This window comes from Lissotriton helveticus (assembly GCF_964261635.1).
Source record: "Lissotriton helveticus chromosome 1_1 unlocalized genomic scaffold, aLisHel1.1 SUPER_1_unloc_17, whole genome shotgun sequence".
Classification (NCBI taxonomy): Eukaryota; Metazoa; Chordata; class Amphibia; order Caudata; family Salamandridae; genus Lissotriton; species Lissotriton helveticus.
In genome coordinates this window covers 3,373,586-3,390,308 of record NW_027611656.1, presented here as the reverse complement: position 1 = coordinate 3,390,308, position 16,723 = coordinate 3,373,586, and the positions used below count along the sequence as shown (strand labels likewise).

The following is a 16,723-nucleotide window of genomic DNA, read 5'->3' as shown; positions in this document are numbered from 1 at the left end:
ACAAATTGTGCTATCACTGATGGAGGGTGCGGAAAGGGAGGCGGGGGAGAGGTTCTATAATTGCATGAGCTCTATTTCCACCTGGATGTCGTCCAACTGTTTAAAACTCAACTCAGCTAAAATTGAGGTGTTAAAATTTGGCAATAATCCCTGGGTCTGGACCCCAGACTGGTGGCCGGAGGATCTAGGATCGTGCCCTACACTCTCTAGGAAAGCTAAGAATTGGGGAGTCATGGTGGATAACAAACTCACCATGGGGGACCTAGTGAATCAGGTAACTTCAGCAAAAAAATCAGTTCTTCCTATCGGCAGAAAACCTAAGGACGGTTGTCACTACACTCATTATGTCCCGTCTGGACTATTGCAACAGCCTCTATCTTAATGTTCAGAAACAACATATGAACAAGTTGCAACTGGTCCAGAACGCGGCAGCGAGAATGCTGACGGGAACCCGTAGGTTTGCTTCGGTCAAAGGAGAACTTAAGAAACTGCATTGGCTCCCAGTTCCACTTAGATCACGCTTCAAGGCACTTTGTGTCGTCTTTAAGGCGGTTAATGGGATTGGTCCGGAGTTTCTTAAAACCAGACTTACATGGTATGTTCCTACGTTACTCCGGATCCAAATTAGTCCAAACCTCCACCTTTAAGAAAACTAATTGGGGAGGCAGAAGTATTCTCCACTGTGCCTCCAAAGCATGGAATGAACTTCCGTTCCATCTCAGAAATGCGCTAAACCTTTTTTCTTTTCGCAAGGGTTTGAAAACATGATTCTTCTCCCACTAAACAGCTGATGCTCCCCAGGTCACCAGTACTCAACGGCAGGACACCCTAGGGTAGCAGTGCGCTTTACAAGTACAAATAACATAACATAGACACACAGACACACACGCTCTCTCACTCACACACATTCTCACACATACCCACCCTACCTCACATAAGAAACATATAATTAACTTCTAAATGACACCTTCCACTAGGACCATTAGTAAACAGGTTCATGCAGAATTCAAAAGATCCTACTTGTAAGGATATCTGTGCAGTCATCCCCATGACAGGAAAGAAGAAATGCAAATGAATTAATAAAATGCTTTAGGGGCTAAGCATTCTTAAATTAAGAAATGAATGAGAGATAAGCCAGGAATAGAGAGAAACAGAAAAAGAAATAAGAAAGAGGACAAAAAAAAGTGAAATCTATCTATATAAATAAAAATGTAACTGTTCGTTGTTCAAAATCTAAAATCTCCGAAAGTACTCCACCGATTGCTTTGAAGTTTTGACACAACATTGGATTTGAAAACGTGCGTGTTTTTATATACACAACGTTGGATTCAAATACACGTGTGTCGAATACGTGCGTGTTTTTAATCGAAGGCCCGAACAGACCCTATTGATTTGGTTGATGCGCAACAACTACAAGGGACGCATAGAGGCAATAGTCTACATATATTAGGATGGACAGTTGGTGTCAGGATGGCAGACCGTGAAGTGGGTGGAGGAAGGGGGGAGGAGTTGGTTCAGTTTGCAACATAATTTAAAAGAACAGGATGCAACCGCGACCTGCGGTTCTGTTACATGTTATATATTAAGGATGCGTCCAAAAGCTACCATCTGTACTGTTTGTTTCTGTTATATTAACTGATGTGATGTGATTTAAACATGTATCAAATTGATATCGGTAAATACTGGATAACAAGCAGCAAAAACAAAAAAACATGGGTACTTGCTATGATACTGTACAGTTTGTTTAAATTTTTTTTTTTTTAAAAAGCTCAGGGCCAATCTTTAGAATTGTGCGGTTTAGATCTTGCTTCTCACAGGGACAATTATATGTTGGGTGTTCTAGAGTCGGAAAACCAGACAATCTCTACATCCGCACAGACAATGGAACAACAAAAAATATTGTATACCCACAAGCATTGTGAAATTAAACATATTAGAAACGTGCGCTTGTCCTTTTCTTTCTTTTCCATTTAACCAGACTGAGCCACAGCAACGCGTGGCCGGGTACAGCTAGTAAAGATAATAAAAACAAGGGAAATAGAAAGTACGAAAGAAAGAAATGAGGCTCTCATATATTATATTCAGTGGTGCTTGTAATACGGCGGCCAGGATATCCGTCACGGTTCTGTCTGACTAACCCTGCCAGCGAACTCTAAATCAGGCTCTTGACACTTTGCAATGTTGCTGCTGTTAACTGTGCACCATTACTTCTGCAGAAGTCACGGGCAAGAGACACCTGGCCGCCTGTAACATACTTTTTATAATTACAAGGGTGTGATAACACGGCATAAACAACAAGTGCAGATTAAACCGCAGGGTTCCAATAAACCCACACACACACACCGTAAGATTACGCTGTACTAAACACACAAGCCTCAATAACAGGTAACTAATACAAACACTGATGGACATAATGAAGCAGAACTATAGATACATGCATAGCACAGACAAGATAAAGGTCTTGATTTAGAGTTTGGTGAGCAGGGTACTCCTGCACAAGCGTGGTGGAGTATCATGTCCAACAAACGGATGGTCTGCCTGACCTAATGCAAGTCAGCTGGATTGTCATTTGTCCAGCCTTACTTGAGTGGCATTGATGTAAATACATCGGACGGCCCTTCCTCTCTAGATCAGGCAGTCTGAGGTATTTTTCTCTTATTCAGGACCACCAGGGAATACCTGGCAGTCGTGATGAGAATTTGTTTTTAAATGAAACCCACTTCCTGGGAGAAAATTAATCAGGGAGAAAGTTCCAAGGGTGTGAGGGTGATTAGTTATTGGTTTTTAAAAATCAACTCCAGCTTTGAAAGCTTGTTTTTGAAAAACACAAAAGTTGGTGAATGGTCGCCTGAAACATCCCCAAGGGATCCAGAGAATTGTAGATAAACTTCCTATAGATGGTTGAGATTGCTTTTTCGGAGGAGTGTGGCTCAATGGTTAGAGCGGCAGACCCTGATGCAGAGGTCTAGCCCGGGACCAGGGTTCAATTCCCGCCTCGGCGGGTCTTGGGCTCAATTTCCTCAGACCTGACAATTCTCGCCTCGGTGCCTTGTCTAATCATGGGTCCCTCGCTGCAACTCTGGGCAATAGCTTGCTTAACCTCTACACCGGCCCCAACAGCGCTAGGATGCCTGGCTTCACCCTGGGGGTGCCCAGGAGTGGACACTTCACAGGGAAAGCCAGGAGGGGTTCCATAGCGGTATGAGTAATAGCCGCTTGGTGGCAGCGCGCTCTACAAATACCTTGACATTTACATTTACATTTGCAGAGCTTGACCCACCTGCAAATGTCAGAACCGTCTTTAGTCACCTAATATACCGTTGTTGTAGGATTGTGAAGGACACAAGCGCCTGACTCCTCCACACATCGCCCGGCGTTCTAAGCTAATCAATCCCTATTTTGTAAAGCCCTGCAATCCTCCCACTGCACTTAAAAGATCACCATCATACAGTGGAGTAATTTCAGTCAGCTTGGCTTCTCAGCCTAAACACTTGGTAGCCTCTCTCCACACCCTTACCACTGTTTGGATATGAGTTGGTAGGGCGCACTCATACTTTCTTCGATACAGCATCGGGGTGGGGTAACCTCTCTTGCCCATGGCCAATCTATCTACCCGGTAAGCAGGATCCTCACGGTCCGCAAAAACCCAGTTGGTGACTGCCACCAGCTGCGTGGCCCAGTAATACTTGCGAATGCTCCGGACCGCCAGTCCACCTTGAACTCCCCTCTGCACCTTACTCAGCTTGAAGAGCCACCATCCCAAAACAGGAGCTGAAGTTCTCAGTCTACCTTTTAAAAGAAAATGTCAGGTGGGATCTTAAAGGACGTTTTTTGCACGATGTACAGGAAACCCTGGAGGGTCATCACTTTAAATAGGGCCACTCGGCCCAGTAAGGAGAGCGGGAGCGCCCACAAGTGTGGGGCATCCCAGCGAAGCCGGTCTAATTTCAGAAGTATGTTCCTGCCCGTGGCTCTCTTGTAATGAACACGCCCAAATATTTAAAGCCATGTAGTGCCACTCAAACTGTGCACGTAGAGTCCAGCCGCAGGGTCCCTGCCACCAGCAGGAATATTAAGGACTTCTTCCAGTTGATCTTATATCCTTAATAATCTCCAAATATGTGAAAGATTTGTAGGATTCGTTCACTCGAGAAGGCTGATTACGTATCCTACACCAAAACATCAGTGTAGAGGGAGATTCTCTCATCCCACTCTTGATCAACTGGAATACCCCATATGAGAGATCCTGGCGAACCTACGCATGTGTGAAGAGCATAGGAGACAAGGAACATCCCTGTCGGACGGCAAAGACTCGGGAGACTGTGTTATTGACGCGCATGCACACTAGAGGGGCCACATACAAGAGCATGACAGCAGCGCCACTGGTTCAGCAAAGGAATCCCCTGTTGCATGTGGTACTCCATTAAGGTGTCGGAGATTTAAGCGCGTTCCCTAGTGTGGCATAAAGCTACTGTCAGCAGGCAGATCGCTAGGGCCTATGCAAGGACCTTAGTCTCAAAATTAAGCAGGGAGAGAGGTCTATGAGACCCAAACTCAGTTACTGGTTTGTCCTTTTTTGGGATGACCACCACCTCAGACGTTCTTTGGTCCTCTGGGAGACACCTTTATTTTCAGGCAGTCTTAAACCTCTTCTGGAGGTACTCCCTGATTTTATCCATCATGCTTTTATATAATTTTGAGGGAAGCTCATTAGGCCCTGTTGCTTGTCTTGTTTGCAAGGTTCTTATTGTCTTATTTATTTAGTCTACTGTCAGGTCTTGGTCTAGTGCGTCTCGGTCCTCATTCATTAGCATTGGCAGGGTCTGGTCTTTCAGGAAGTCTCTCCCAGTATTTCCGTCCCCTTTGTTGTAAGTGTCCTCAAGGATCACTGGCTTGAATTCATCCTATAGCACGTAAGCTGATTCAACAGGCCGCCCGTTCTCCTTAAAATAGAAGTCTGCTCCATCTCTCATACGAGCTTTGAACGTCTTGTCTTTTAAATATCACGGATCACCCCTTGGGGGTAGCATGAAGTCCACAACCGGACTATCGAGTTGCACCTCCACCAGCCAATGGTCTGTGATTCCCACTGCTATGTGCGTAGTGGCTCTGAAATCATCTTTATGGACAGTCTGGGTGAAAAGATAGTGCAGGGATGCCAGACTACCATCTGCTGCAGACAGGTGCGTCCGGTTCTGATACCCTCTTGCCCCCTGGGGCATTTAGGAGTATCATGAATATAGTATAGGTGCAGTTCTGTCACTCTAGTCACCCCAATGTGTATATGCTCTGTCGTAAGCGTTTTATCCTTCCACAGGATGAGTCAGTCTTGTCTGGGTCTCTTTCCTGTTTCCCGGCACTTGAATGGCACGCGCAAACACTCGAGAGAGCAGTGACCCACCAGCAGGCTTTTGTGGAGAGCTTTTGTCCTGGATGTAGGGCTGCATTCCGTAGGGCACCCACTCTGTCTTTTCTTTGCAGTTGCCTGAAGATCAGCAGTCCCAAGGTAGCAGTCACACCTGACCTGTCTGTAAGTGCAGCCCCTCTGGAGGCCTGACCGTCAGCAATCGAGGCCACACTGTGGCTGGCTGGACCACAGGCGTAAGCTCAGACACTGGAGCAGTTGTAGTCCCTCATGGACCTCTGACACAGAGTAGTCAGAAATTCAGCAGCTAAAAGCCCAACACAGGCTCTCCAGGAAGACAGTAGATTCAGACCCTGTTGTGTTAGGAATTTGGCAAATTCAACCTTGAACGGGCAGTTGGCAGCACACAATCGTCCAACTGGGCCTCAGCAATCACGTTGTCGTAGAGTTTTATTTTCTGCCTTGAACTGTTGGGAGAGTCTTGGCAGGGGAGGAGGGGTCCCTCAGACTAGCTGGTCCTGCTGGATGGCTTTCCGGCCCGCCCTACAAATAACGAGGATGTGTCGGACCTTGCTTCTTCCAGGACAGCCTTGTCCTCCTGCTGGATAGTCAAAGTCATTTCCCTTTCTTACCAGACAGGCAGGCTTCTAGGCAGACTTCTTGGCTCTTCAGGACAGGTACAAAGCTTCTCCATTAAGTAATTCAGCCTGCAGGTGATGTCCCTTCAACTTAGATAGACTGTCAGGCTGACACCATCCCTGGTGTCACAGCAGGCACCTGGGTACTTTGTAGAGCACATTATTCCTTGGTAACAGAGGACTTTGAACTAGGGTATAAAAGAGGATTAGATGGTCCCACTTGTATACACAACTGGCAGGCAGGAGATGCAGTTTACTCTCTCACATTGCTTTTATGCTACGCACACCAACACCCTAAACACGCACATGATGTTAGTGCAAAGTCTGGGCACAGGCAGAGAAATGGAGCATTACATAGGTGTGTCATCTATTCCAGGTGTAGCAGTTCTGAATAAACCCAGGGCATTTTTTTTTGACCGGAAGCTTCTCCCTTCTCCTGGATGAGCAGTTTATTGTGTATATGCAGGCTTGGATAGCTAAATTTTTTCGTATTAATCGGGGTAGTACTGATCCTGAGTATGTTTGGGATGCATTCAAGGCTGCTTTTAGGGGAGAAACCCTTAGTTATGGTTTGTATAATCAGAAGCAACAGGCGTTAAAGGAACATGAGCTATATCAGGGTCTGGTCAGAGCTGAAGAGGCTCTAGTTCAGGGTATACATATGGGTAGGGACATTGGGGCATTAGTAGTAGAAGTGTCAAAGATCAAGGCGAAATTAAATCTCCAATGGAGCCAAGAGGCTGCTAAAACATATGTAGTAAGACAGCGACTTAACTATGAATATGGGGAGGCCAGCGGTAGGTGCTTGGCACACAAATTAAGGATGAAGGAGGCAGCTGAGAGAATCAATTACATTTTGGATAGTAATGGCCAGCGTGTTGAGAATGAGAATGGTGTACTGGAGGTGTTCAGAAGTTTTTATGAAGCATTATACATGGATGATCAATATGATGTCCAGAAAGTCAAGAAATTTGTATCTCAACAGTGTGAGCAAGATATTGGGGAGGAGGACGTAACGAGATTAGAAGCTCCTATTACAATGCTGGAACTCGAAGAAGCTATTAAGGAACTTGCAATTGGTAAGGCTGCGGGCCCTGATAAATTACCATTGGAGGTATATAAAGCTTTCTTCGAGTTTATAAAAGATGATATGTTATTAATATTTAAAAGAGCACAAGGTGGATTGGCACCGAAATCGTGGGGCAAAGCCAGTATTATTGTGTTTAGAAAAAAGGTAAACCAGCGTAGCTTCCAGCATCGTATCACCCCATATCTCTTTTAAACGCGGATGGCAAAATGTATTAAAAAATGTTGGCCACTCGGCTTGCCACGGTAATATCGCCACTTGTGTCTATTAGACAACATGGCTTTATCCCTAAGCGTGGCACTACAAATCATGTTAGTAGAGTTATTGCATTATTAGATAACGCCAACGCTACTGGGGACCCGCTGAGCCTTATTTTGTTAGATGCCGAGAAGGCGTTTGACCGAGTGTCTTGGTGTTTTTTATGGGAAGTAATGCGGCAGCGGTGTTTTGGGCAGCAATATATAGTAGCAATACAAACGCTATACTGCCAACCTGTCGCTAAGATCTGTACCCTGGGCATCGAGTCAAAAGTGGTAATAAAGTGGGGTACTAGACAGGGCTACCCCTGCTCCCCATTATTATTTGCCCTGTATATAGAGCCTTTTTTGAAAATGCTTGACCATAGCCCACAAATACAGCCTGTTATTGTTCAGCAGCAACAATATCGGGTTCTGGCTTACGCAGACGATGTTGCGGTGCTTTCTGTTAAACCTGCAGCAGCAATACAGGCAGTAGAACATCTCGCTGCAGAATATGGGTCTGTCTCGGGATATAAATTAAACACCGCCAAAACGCAAATCTTGTGCCATAATGTTAGAGGTTTTAATGACCCAAGGGTCTCACAGGAAGTAACATATCTAGGAGTGCTATTAAGGACGTCGGCACCAGCATTAGTTGGCGCTAATTGTTGGAAGCTTTTACAAGGGGTGTGTAGACAGCTTGATCGGTGTGAATGCTTGCATCTGTCATTAGTTGGCAGGTGCAATATGCTGAAAATGATGATCCTGCCAAAAGTACTGTATTTTTTTTTAGATGTGTTCCACTTGAAGTCTCACGCACTCATTTGACACACCTACAGTCATTATGTATGAACTTTATATGGGCACGAGGGAAGGCCCGCAGAGCTGCACGGTTTATGGTGTTACCTAGAGCGGTTGGGGCGTGGTCTGTACCGGACTTTACACTCTACTACTAAGCATGCATGCTCCAACATATGAATATACTCTTTACTGGAATAGGGCCAAGTGTGGCTGCTGAATCTCCTGCTATATATCATATGTTGCTGGGGTCAGATGCAAAAAACTGTTTGTTCATTCACCTAGACTGGAGCTATTATAAGCGCACAAGATTCAAGACTGTATTAGCAGCTTGGAAGGTTTGGAAAGCTATTAAGAAAATGTTCATGATAGAGAAAGTCTCCTGGTATACCCCATTAACTGTTGTTACTTGCTTTCCGAGTGTATTTTGGGATAGGACAGTGCAGAACTGGCAGAGTAAGGGTATAAAAATAGTGGGGGATTTGTATACGGAAGGGGGTCTGAAATTGTTTAATCAGATCATGGAACAATACCATATACCCGGGCAGATTTTTAAAAATATTTACAAATTAGGAACTATCTCCTCACTGCCCGGTGGAATATTCAGACTAATTCTCTTATTGAAGCTAGCCGAAAAGCAGTAAGAATAGGGGGGTTATATAGTTGTATGTTGGAAACAAGATCCAATGATTTGTAAGAACATAATCGTAAGTGGGAAAGCAGGTTAGGATGTTCTGATATTAGTTTGGAGACCTCCATTGAATTAGCTAGTCGATAATTTATGACTGCTAACCTGTCTGCCCAACATTATAAAACAATTTTTTATTTATATATGATACCTCATAAGATTGCCAAATGGGGTGGTGGACAGGAGGGGAAATGCTTTCGCTGTGATAACCCTGATGTAGATGTGATGCATATCTTCTGTACGTGTCCACTATTAAAAGAATTATTAGAGCATGTTGATACATTTCTAACTGCTATTTTGGAAACACCTATTGATTTGTCGCCTACGCAGCTTTTGTTGGGTGTAGAGATGGGGGTAAATGCTGATAGTGTGCCAAGGAATGCTATATATTTGAACTTTTTAGCAACAGCAGTATTAAGGCTATGTATAGCTTCAAGCTGATAACAAAGGGATCCCCCATAGTTTGAGGCTTGGAGGGCTAGGTTCTAGGCTAAATTTAATTTAGAGTATAGTTTGTATGCATTAAAAGGTAGGCATAAGCGAAAGCTAGGCTTACAAATTTGGGGTCCTGTTTTATCTTATTTGGATTTTTGAATGGCAATTTTTTTTTGTTGTGTTTAATCTATGTACTAAAGTTGGGCATACCAGAAGAAGTCGGTCTGATATGGAACTGTCCGAGTTAAATGTATATGCTTAAATGTGGTGTGATGGTTAAGACGCATGTACTCACTATACTTTAATTTGTTTGTACTCTTGTGAGTTGAATACTCATGTATTGCTAATAAAAAACAAAAAACAAAAAAAATAAACATAGGTGTGTCAGCAGGACGCCACTCCACTGATCATGATGCAAAGATCTCATCAGGCTATTGATCCTTACAACAGGGTGCATTGCCACCACCGCTCTAGCTGTTAAACCCATGACATTCCTCTGGCTTAAATAAGGGAACACTTGGTGTGACACTCCAGGTCACAGGACCGGTCCAAGACCTCTCATAGTCCCTTGTTAGAAGTTGCACAGTGCTGGAGTGGCTGAAAAATCTAATGTAATTGTTTTTTTTTAAACTTTGTGGTATATTTACCCCAGCAACATGCAGTCACAAGTTTGACGCCATGGACAGGGGAGTTGCCACAAGGAACAGATTCTTCTGCCTGTCAAATCACATGCCATTCACTATTTCATAGTGTTTTTCTGCTTTTATTTACCACTTGTTTTAAGCAGGTGGTAGATAAATGCATGTGGTTGGTTGGGCGATGGGTGAAGCAGGGGAGGGGAGGGTAAAGAAATGTCTAACAAAGGGAAGAATTGTGTGTTTCTCCCAGTTTGTATAAAAACAGCATAAGTCTTGGCTGCTTCTGCTGCACCCAGAGTCTTGTGCGTCTTTTCAGTCTTATTTTCCTGTCTGGAAAAAAATGGTGTCCTGTTTTTCTGCACCCGGTACATCCAGGTGCAGAAAAACCTAACAACTGATAATCAGGTGGAATAAAATGAGCACATGAAAGTACTCCTTAATTTCATTGCCCTTGATTCATACTCTGGACATAGTTGAGGGATATGTCTAGGCATAGTCCTCGCAGCACACAATAGATTTGTGTGCAGCAGAGACCAGAACTCAAAAGTCAGGATACCAGATACAAGTAGGTGGTAACTCAGGGCAGGGGAAACGCCTGTTGTCCATGGAGGGGAAATTCCCGTCCCAGAAATCTACATTAAAAATTAATTAATAGTATCCTTTTTTAAATATCTGTTTGGTGCCAGTGCATATGACTTTAATTTCTGCCTTTGGGATTCAATGTTACAAGTCCATAGGGTGCATGTATCCTTTGTGAGCTTAATAAAATGTTGAAAATTCTATAAATCCTCACTCCTACATCCAAGTACTCTCAGGCTACAATTCTACACTCTGCTCTGTATGAAAACCAGCTCAACATTTTCAAAATTCTGCAACTCTGCATTGATTTGGCTTGTAAATTATATTTTGGGAAATTTTCATGTATTAACTATTTAATTTTAATACTATAGGTGATTGAAATTACTGACGAAGAAAGCAAGATTTAGCACCAGGCAACTGAAGTCTGTGCCATAAGAAGGATTATTTTGAAAAACTGAAGGACATCCAACATTCTATGTTTAAACAATTTCCAAAATCTAGGTGTGGCGAGGAAGTGGGAGCTGAGGAAAGTACTATACTGTAAGTGAAGTCTCTAATTTAGCATTTCATTAACCCAGAGCAAATCCATATCTGTGTACAGAATAACCTTCATCTAAAACATCATGTAATTCCAGAGAGGAAGCACACACTGCATAAAAAGAAAGTTATAACAAAAGGTTTCTTCTGCAGACCATCAAAGAAAAGACGCTGAGAGAAGACTCTGAAGCTGACACGTTAACAACCAAAAGAATGGAAAATCACCTTTGTTCAACAACTGTTTTTAACCAGTTACACAAGTTTGAGACTATCTGACTCTGGGTAGAAAACCACGACCCACTCTGCTAACTCTTGCGAAAACCTTAAAAATTCACCACTTTATTGTGTTCATAACCATCTCAGATTGTTTATTTTTTATTGTGTACTGTTCTGTAATTCTATGTAAATCGCCTCAACAGTATCTGCTGTGAATGAGTGATATGTAAAACTGTTCAATATAAAAATGGATTAAATGAGCACAGTTGTGCTATAGGTAATGTAAATAAATCCTCGTCTTCAGAACTACAAAACTTAACCTTACACCAAACATAGAAAGGGTAAAAGGAACTGATGTTCTGAGACTCGTGATCCACAATAGTACTGTGCACGTTCTAACGCCCTCAGTTACTGCCATTACGTCAGTGCAAAAAGGTACTTATCAGTTTAATTAATAAATATCAGACTAACACCTTATCACTGCATTGCTAAGAACCTATACAAATAGATTTGAGAAAATCTTCAGTCACAAAATAAGTTGCTGCCGGATAGGCTATAACCTAAAGACTATTATCTGCTAGAAATATTTCGACAGGTGTTACAGGACTGCTTCCAGACATAGTTTGCTCAATTCAAGTGTTAAAAAGATTACACACAATTTCTTTTAGAGATAAATGCTGAACATTATCTAAACAAGCCTAACTCTAAAATCGGGTTCACTCTTACTGTGGCATATAAGCAAGAGAAAACTAAACGTAGAGATATTAACTCTAGGAATACACCTTATAAAAACACGGACTGTGAGAACAAATTCAGTGTTCAAAACCGCCTCAATCAAGGCAAAATAACCTAAGTTAGGGGAAAAAGTTACATGTGCCAAAAAAGATACAGCCATAAATCTTATCTCACAGAATTTGACACAATGCACACTGGGGGAAACCACTCTCAGTGCAAAGTATGCCAAAAAAGTTTCAGGCGTAAATCTTATCTCACTGTGCATATGAGAATCCACACTGGAGAAAAACCTTATCAGTGCTCTGAATGCCAGAAAAGGTTTAGTGTCAAAGCGAGTCTATATCTACATGCATTAACCCACTCTGGGGAAAAACCTTACCAGTGCGCTGAATGCCCGAAAAGTTTCGCCCATAAATCGAAACTCACTGAACATATGAGAATCCACTCTGGAGAAAAACCTTATCAGTGCTCTGAATGCCAGAAAAGGTTTAGTGTCAAATCGAGTCTATATCTACATGCATTAACCCACTCTGGGGAAAAACCTTATCAGTGCGCTGAATGCCAGAAATGTTTCAGTGACAGAAGAGGACTTACTATACATACAAGGACCCACACTGGGGAAAAACCTTACCAGTGCTCTGAATGCCAGAAATGTTTCAGTGACAAAAGAAGACTTACTGAACATACAAGGACCCACACTGGGGAAAAACCTTACCAGTGCTCTGAATGCCAGGAAAGGTTTTGTAACAAACGACGTCTTTCTCAACATGCAATAACCCATTCTGTGGAACAACCTTATCAGTGCTCTGAATGCCACAAATGTTTCAGTGAAAAAAAGAGTCTCACTCGGCATATAAGAACCCACACTGGGGAGAAACCTTTTCAGTGCTCTGAATGCCAGAAATGTTTCAGTTACAAAAGCAGACTCATTGAACATACAAGAATCCACACTGGGGAAAAACCTTATCAGTGCTCTGAATGCCAGGAAAGGTTTTGTAACAAACGACGTCTTTCTCAACATGCAATAACCCATTCTGTGGAACAACCTTATCAATGCTCTGAATGCCAGAAATGTTTCAGTGTAAAAAGCAGACTCACACGGCACATACGAATCCACACTGGGGAAAAACCTTATCAGTGCTCTGAATGCCAGAAATGTTTCAGTGTAAAAAGTAGACTCACACGGCACATAAGAATCCACACTGGGGAAAAACCTTATCAGTGCTCTGAATGCCAGAAATGTTTCAGTTTAAAAAGTAGACTCACACAGCATAAAAAGATCCACACTGGGGAAAAACCTTATCAGTGCTCTGAATGCCAGAAATGTTTCACTGACAAAAGAGCTCTTTCTCAACATACAATGACCCACACTGGGGAAAAACCTTATCCATGCTCTGAATGTCAGAAATGTTTCAGAGACAAACCCAGTCTCACTCAGCATATAAGAACCCACACTGGGGAAAAACCTTATCAGTGCTCTAAATGCCCAAAAGATTTCACACTTAAATCACTTCTAACTGGGCATGTGAGATTCCACACTGGGGAAAAACCTTATCAGTGCACTGAATGTGACAAATGTTTCAGGGTAAAAAGCAATCTCACTCAGCATATAAGAACCCACACTGGGGAAAAACATTATCAGTGCTCTGAATGCCAAAAATGTTTCGGGCAAAAAAACAGTCTCATTATTCATATAAGAACCCACACTGGGGAAAAACCTTATCGGTGCTCTGAATGCCACACATGTTTCAGTGAAAAAATCAGGCTCACTCAGCATATAAGAACCCACACTGGGGAAAAACCATATCAGTGCTCTGAATGCCAAAAATATTTCTGCCAAAAAAACAGTCTCATTAATCATATAAGAATCCACACTGGGGAAAAACCATATAGGTGCTCGAATGCCAAATATGTTTCAGTAAAAAAGGCAGTCTCACTCAGCATATAAGAACCCACACTGGGGAAATACCTTATCAGTGCTCCAAATGCCAAAAATGTTTCAGCCTTAAATGTAATCTCACTAAACATATGAGAATCCATACTGGAGAAGAAAATTATCAGTGCTCTAATTGTCAGAAAAGATTCAGAGGTAGAGATAATTTCAAGCACCATAAGAAAACACACCATCAAAATATTTTAGTGCCAGAAAAGCATCAGTTTTAAACACAATCTCCCTCTACATGAGCAGACGCACACAGGGGAAAAACATTACCAATGCTGTGAATGCCAGAAATTCCTATCTGATAGGCACAGCCTCACAATCCTAAGCGATTCTCCATACTGATGAAAAACTTTGAGTGTTCTGAATGCCAGAAGAGCTGCAGAGAAAAACGCTATCTCACCATGTGAAACTCCACACTGGAGAAAATCCTTATGCCAAAAAAGCTAGTATCTGAAAGACAGAATCTGAAAGAAACACGTTAGTGTTAGATTCCTTACCTTAGAATTACCCCCAGGCGTCAGACTGGATACGGAAAGTTTTTCGTCAGCAGTACCCCTGCGCGTCGGTAGGCGTCGTCTGCGGCTCGGTGTCCGTCGTCGGTGTCGTGATCGCCGGAATGATGTCGCTGGAGTACTTAGACGCCGCCCTCGCGCGCTGACGTCAGTTCTTCTTTTTTCCGCGCCAGCTAGCGCAGATCCGGGAAGAGCACGTACCGTTAGTCATTTTTTTACTAACTTTTTGGACATTTTTGTCTATCTTTGTCGAGTCGACTCGACTCCTGGTGCCAGTAGGGATGCCCGGTTTCAAGCTGTGTGACGCCTATCACCGACTGATGTCTGTTACCGACCCCCTCCGCCGGTGTTCCTACTGTTTGGGGGCGACCACGATGACAAGTCGTGCTCCGACTGCCGGGCCTTGACGTCGAAGGCTAGGCGGGAGCGTTCCCGTAAGCTCCTCGAGCTCCGGCAGTCGACTCTGTGCCGCTTGAGGTCCCAGTCGGGGAGGAAGTCGAGGAACTGATCGCGGAGCCGCAGTCATCACCAATCATCTGGATCCAAGTCCTCGCACTCGGGTAAGTCGAGGCATGTCAAAAAGAAGCAGTGAGGACTCCCCTCGCCACTCACGGCGCTCAGGAGTCGCATCCTGTCCCACACCCTCTGGTCCCTGGACTGAATGCGACTCCGGGCGATATTAGAGACTTCCTCGTGGCCAAGAGGACTCTCTTCCCGCCGTCGACACCTGCCGGCGCGGCTTCGGGCCTGCGGGTCCGACTGGGAGTCCTAACTTGCTGGCGGCTTCGGCCCCGGTGCCGTCAGCAACTTCGGTCTCGGTGTGCAGGACCCCGTGGGATCCAGGCCTGGATCCCGGTCGAAGACAGTTGACCTTATGACTCCTCCGCTGGTGCTGACCCCGGCGCCATCCTCGGACAACACCATCTCTGGTTTTAGCCCCAGTCCCGGTTCGGCGTCGGAGCAGCGCCGTCCCCGATGTCGATGGGTGAGCCCTTCACCTATGACCCGGCTCTGTCATTTATGCAAGTGTGGCTCACTGGTTAGAGGAGGCAGACCCTGAAGCAGAGGTCAGACCCGGGACCAGGGTTCAATTCCCGACGCGGCAGGGTCTTGAGCCCAAATGTCCACGGACTCGACAATTCTCGCTTCGGTGCCTACTCGAATCACAGGTTCACACTCTGCAACTCTGGGCAATAGCTTGCTTAATCTCCACTACGGCCTCCCAGCGGCGGGATGCCTGGCTTTCACCTTGGGGATGCCCAGTAGGGATTATCTCACAGGGAAAAGCCAGGACGGGTTCCCAAAGCAAGCGTCTTGAGACCTTTCGGTGATAAGGCGCTATATAAGAACCTTTGACATTTGACATGCCTGTTAATCAGGACACGGATCAAGGGGAGGACTGGGAGGGGTCTGAGGACCCTCTGGCACAGCAGTGCCAGTTAAGTCAGGACTGGGATGATGAGCTGGGGGATGCCAGTGGTCTAGACACTTCGCCTGACACTGGTTTTCTCTCTCCTCCCTCCGTGACTACGGAGGAGGGGGCTACTTATGCTGTGGTGTTGCGCAGGGCGGCCAAGGCCCTAGCCCTTGAGCTCCCTGCAGCAGTGTGAGGACTAACTTCCTCACCGAGGTGCTTCAACCGCCAGTCGTATATATATGGGGGGGTTTACCCAAAAATAGTCACTGGGACCTGGGTTGAATGAGTACTGAGAGAAAGGGGTCCCAGTGTGGAAGCAACAATGATTTAACCATTTCACACAAAAAAAATTCAAAAACAACAAATGAATCCACATTGTTTTAATTCACAATGAGGATGGGTATAACGAATATACAAAGTATCGTAGGTTGTACAGTGCCCAAGGGGGGAAGGAGGAAGTGATTGAGTGAGGATGGTGTGGTACGGGAGTTGTGACAGTAAAATCAACCTGAGTAACAATATTACATTTGTATGTTAATTCAAATACCAAAATAGGACCAATGGTTCAATGCAGCAGTATATACATGTCATACTCCAGAAGTGCAAATAATGTCAAATTAGGTATGGAGTTGACAAATATCGGGACAGTTGTCGACATTTCGACCCTCAATGTAACGCAGGGATTAGTGCAGCCCTTGCAGCAGGGTCTTCATCAGGATATGGAACTGGGCGGGCAACCTAATGAATATATATAAGTTCTATTAATAGTTCAGGCCCCAGTCCCTTTCAAAATTATCAAGACTACGGCTACCAGCAACATCAATATAACCCTTTTTTAGGACAACGCCAAGCACCATGGCGTCCATCCCGTGGCAGAGGCAACAACTGGCGAGGTGG

The 16,723-nt window shown here is 44.2% G+C and overlaps 1 protein-coding gene across 1 annotated transcript in view; it reads left to right on the top strand.

The window, feature by feature from the left end:
- Positions 1-10,951: 10,951 nt before the first annotated feature.
- The window catches only part of LOC144805640 (uncharacterized), a 357,642-nt gene continuing 351,870 nt past the window's right edge, over positions 10,952-16,723 (top strand). Inside the window, 2 exon segments of the mRNA XM_078672158.1 lie at positions 10,952-11,007; positions 11,103-13,895. Coding sequence (XP_078528284.1) covers positions 12,092-13,895 — 1,804 coding nt within the window. The 5' untranslated portion in view covers positions 10,952-11,007; positions 11,103-12,091.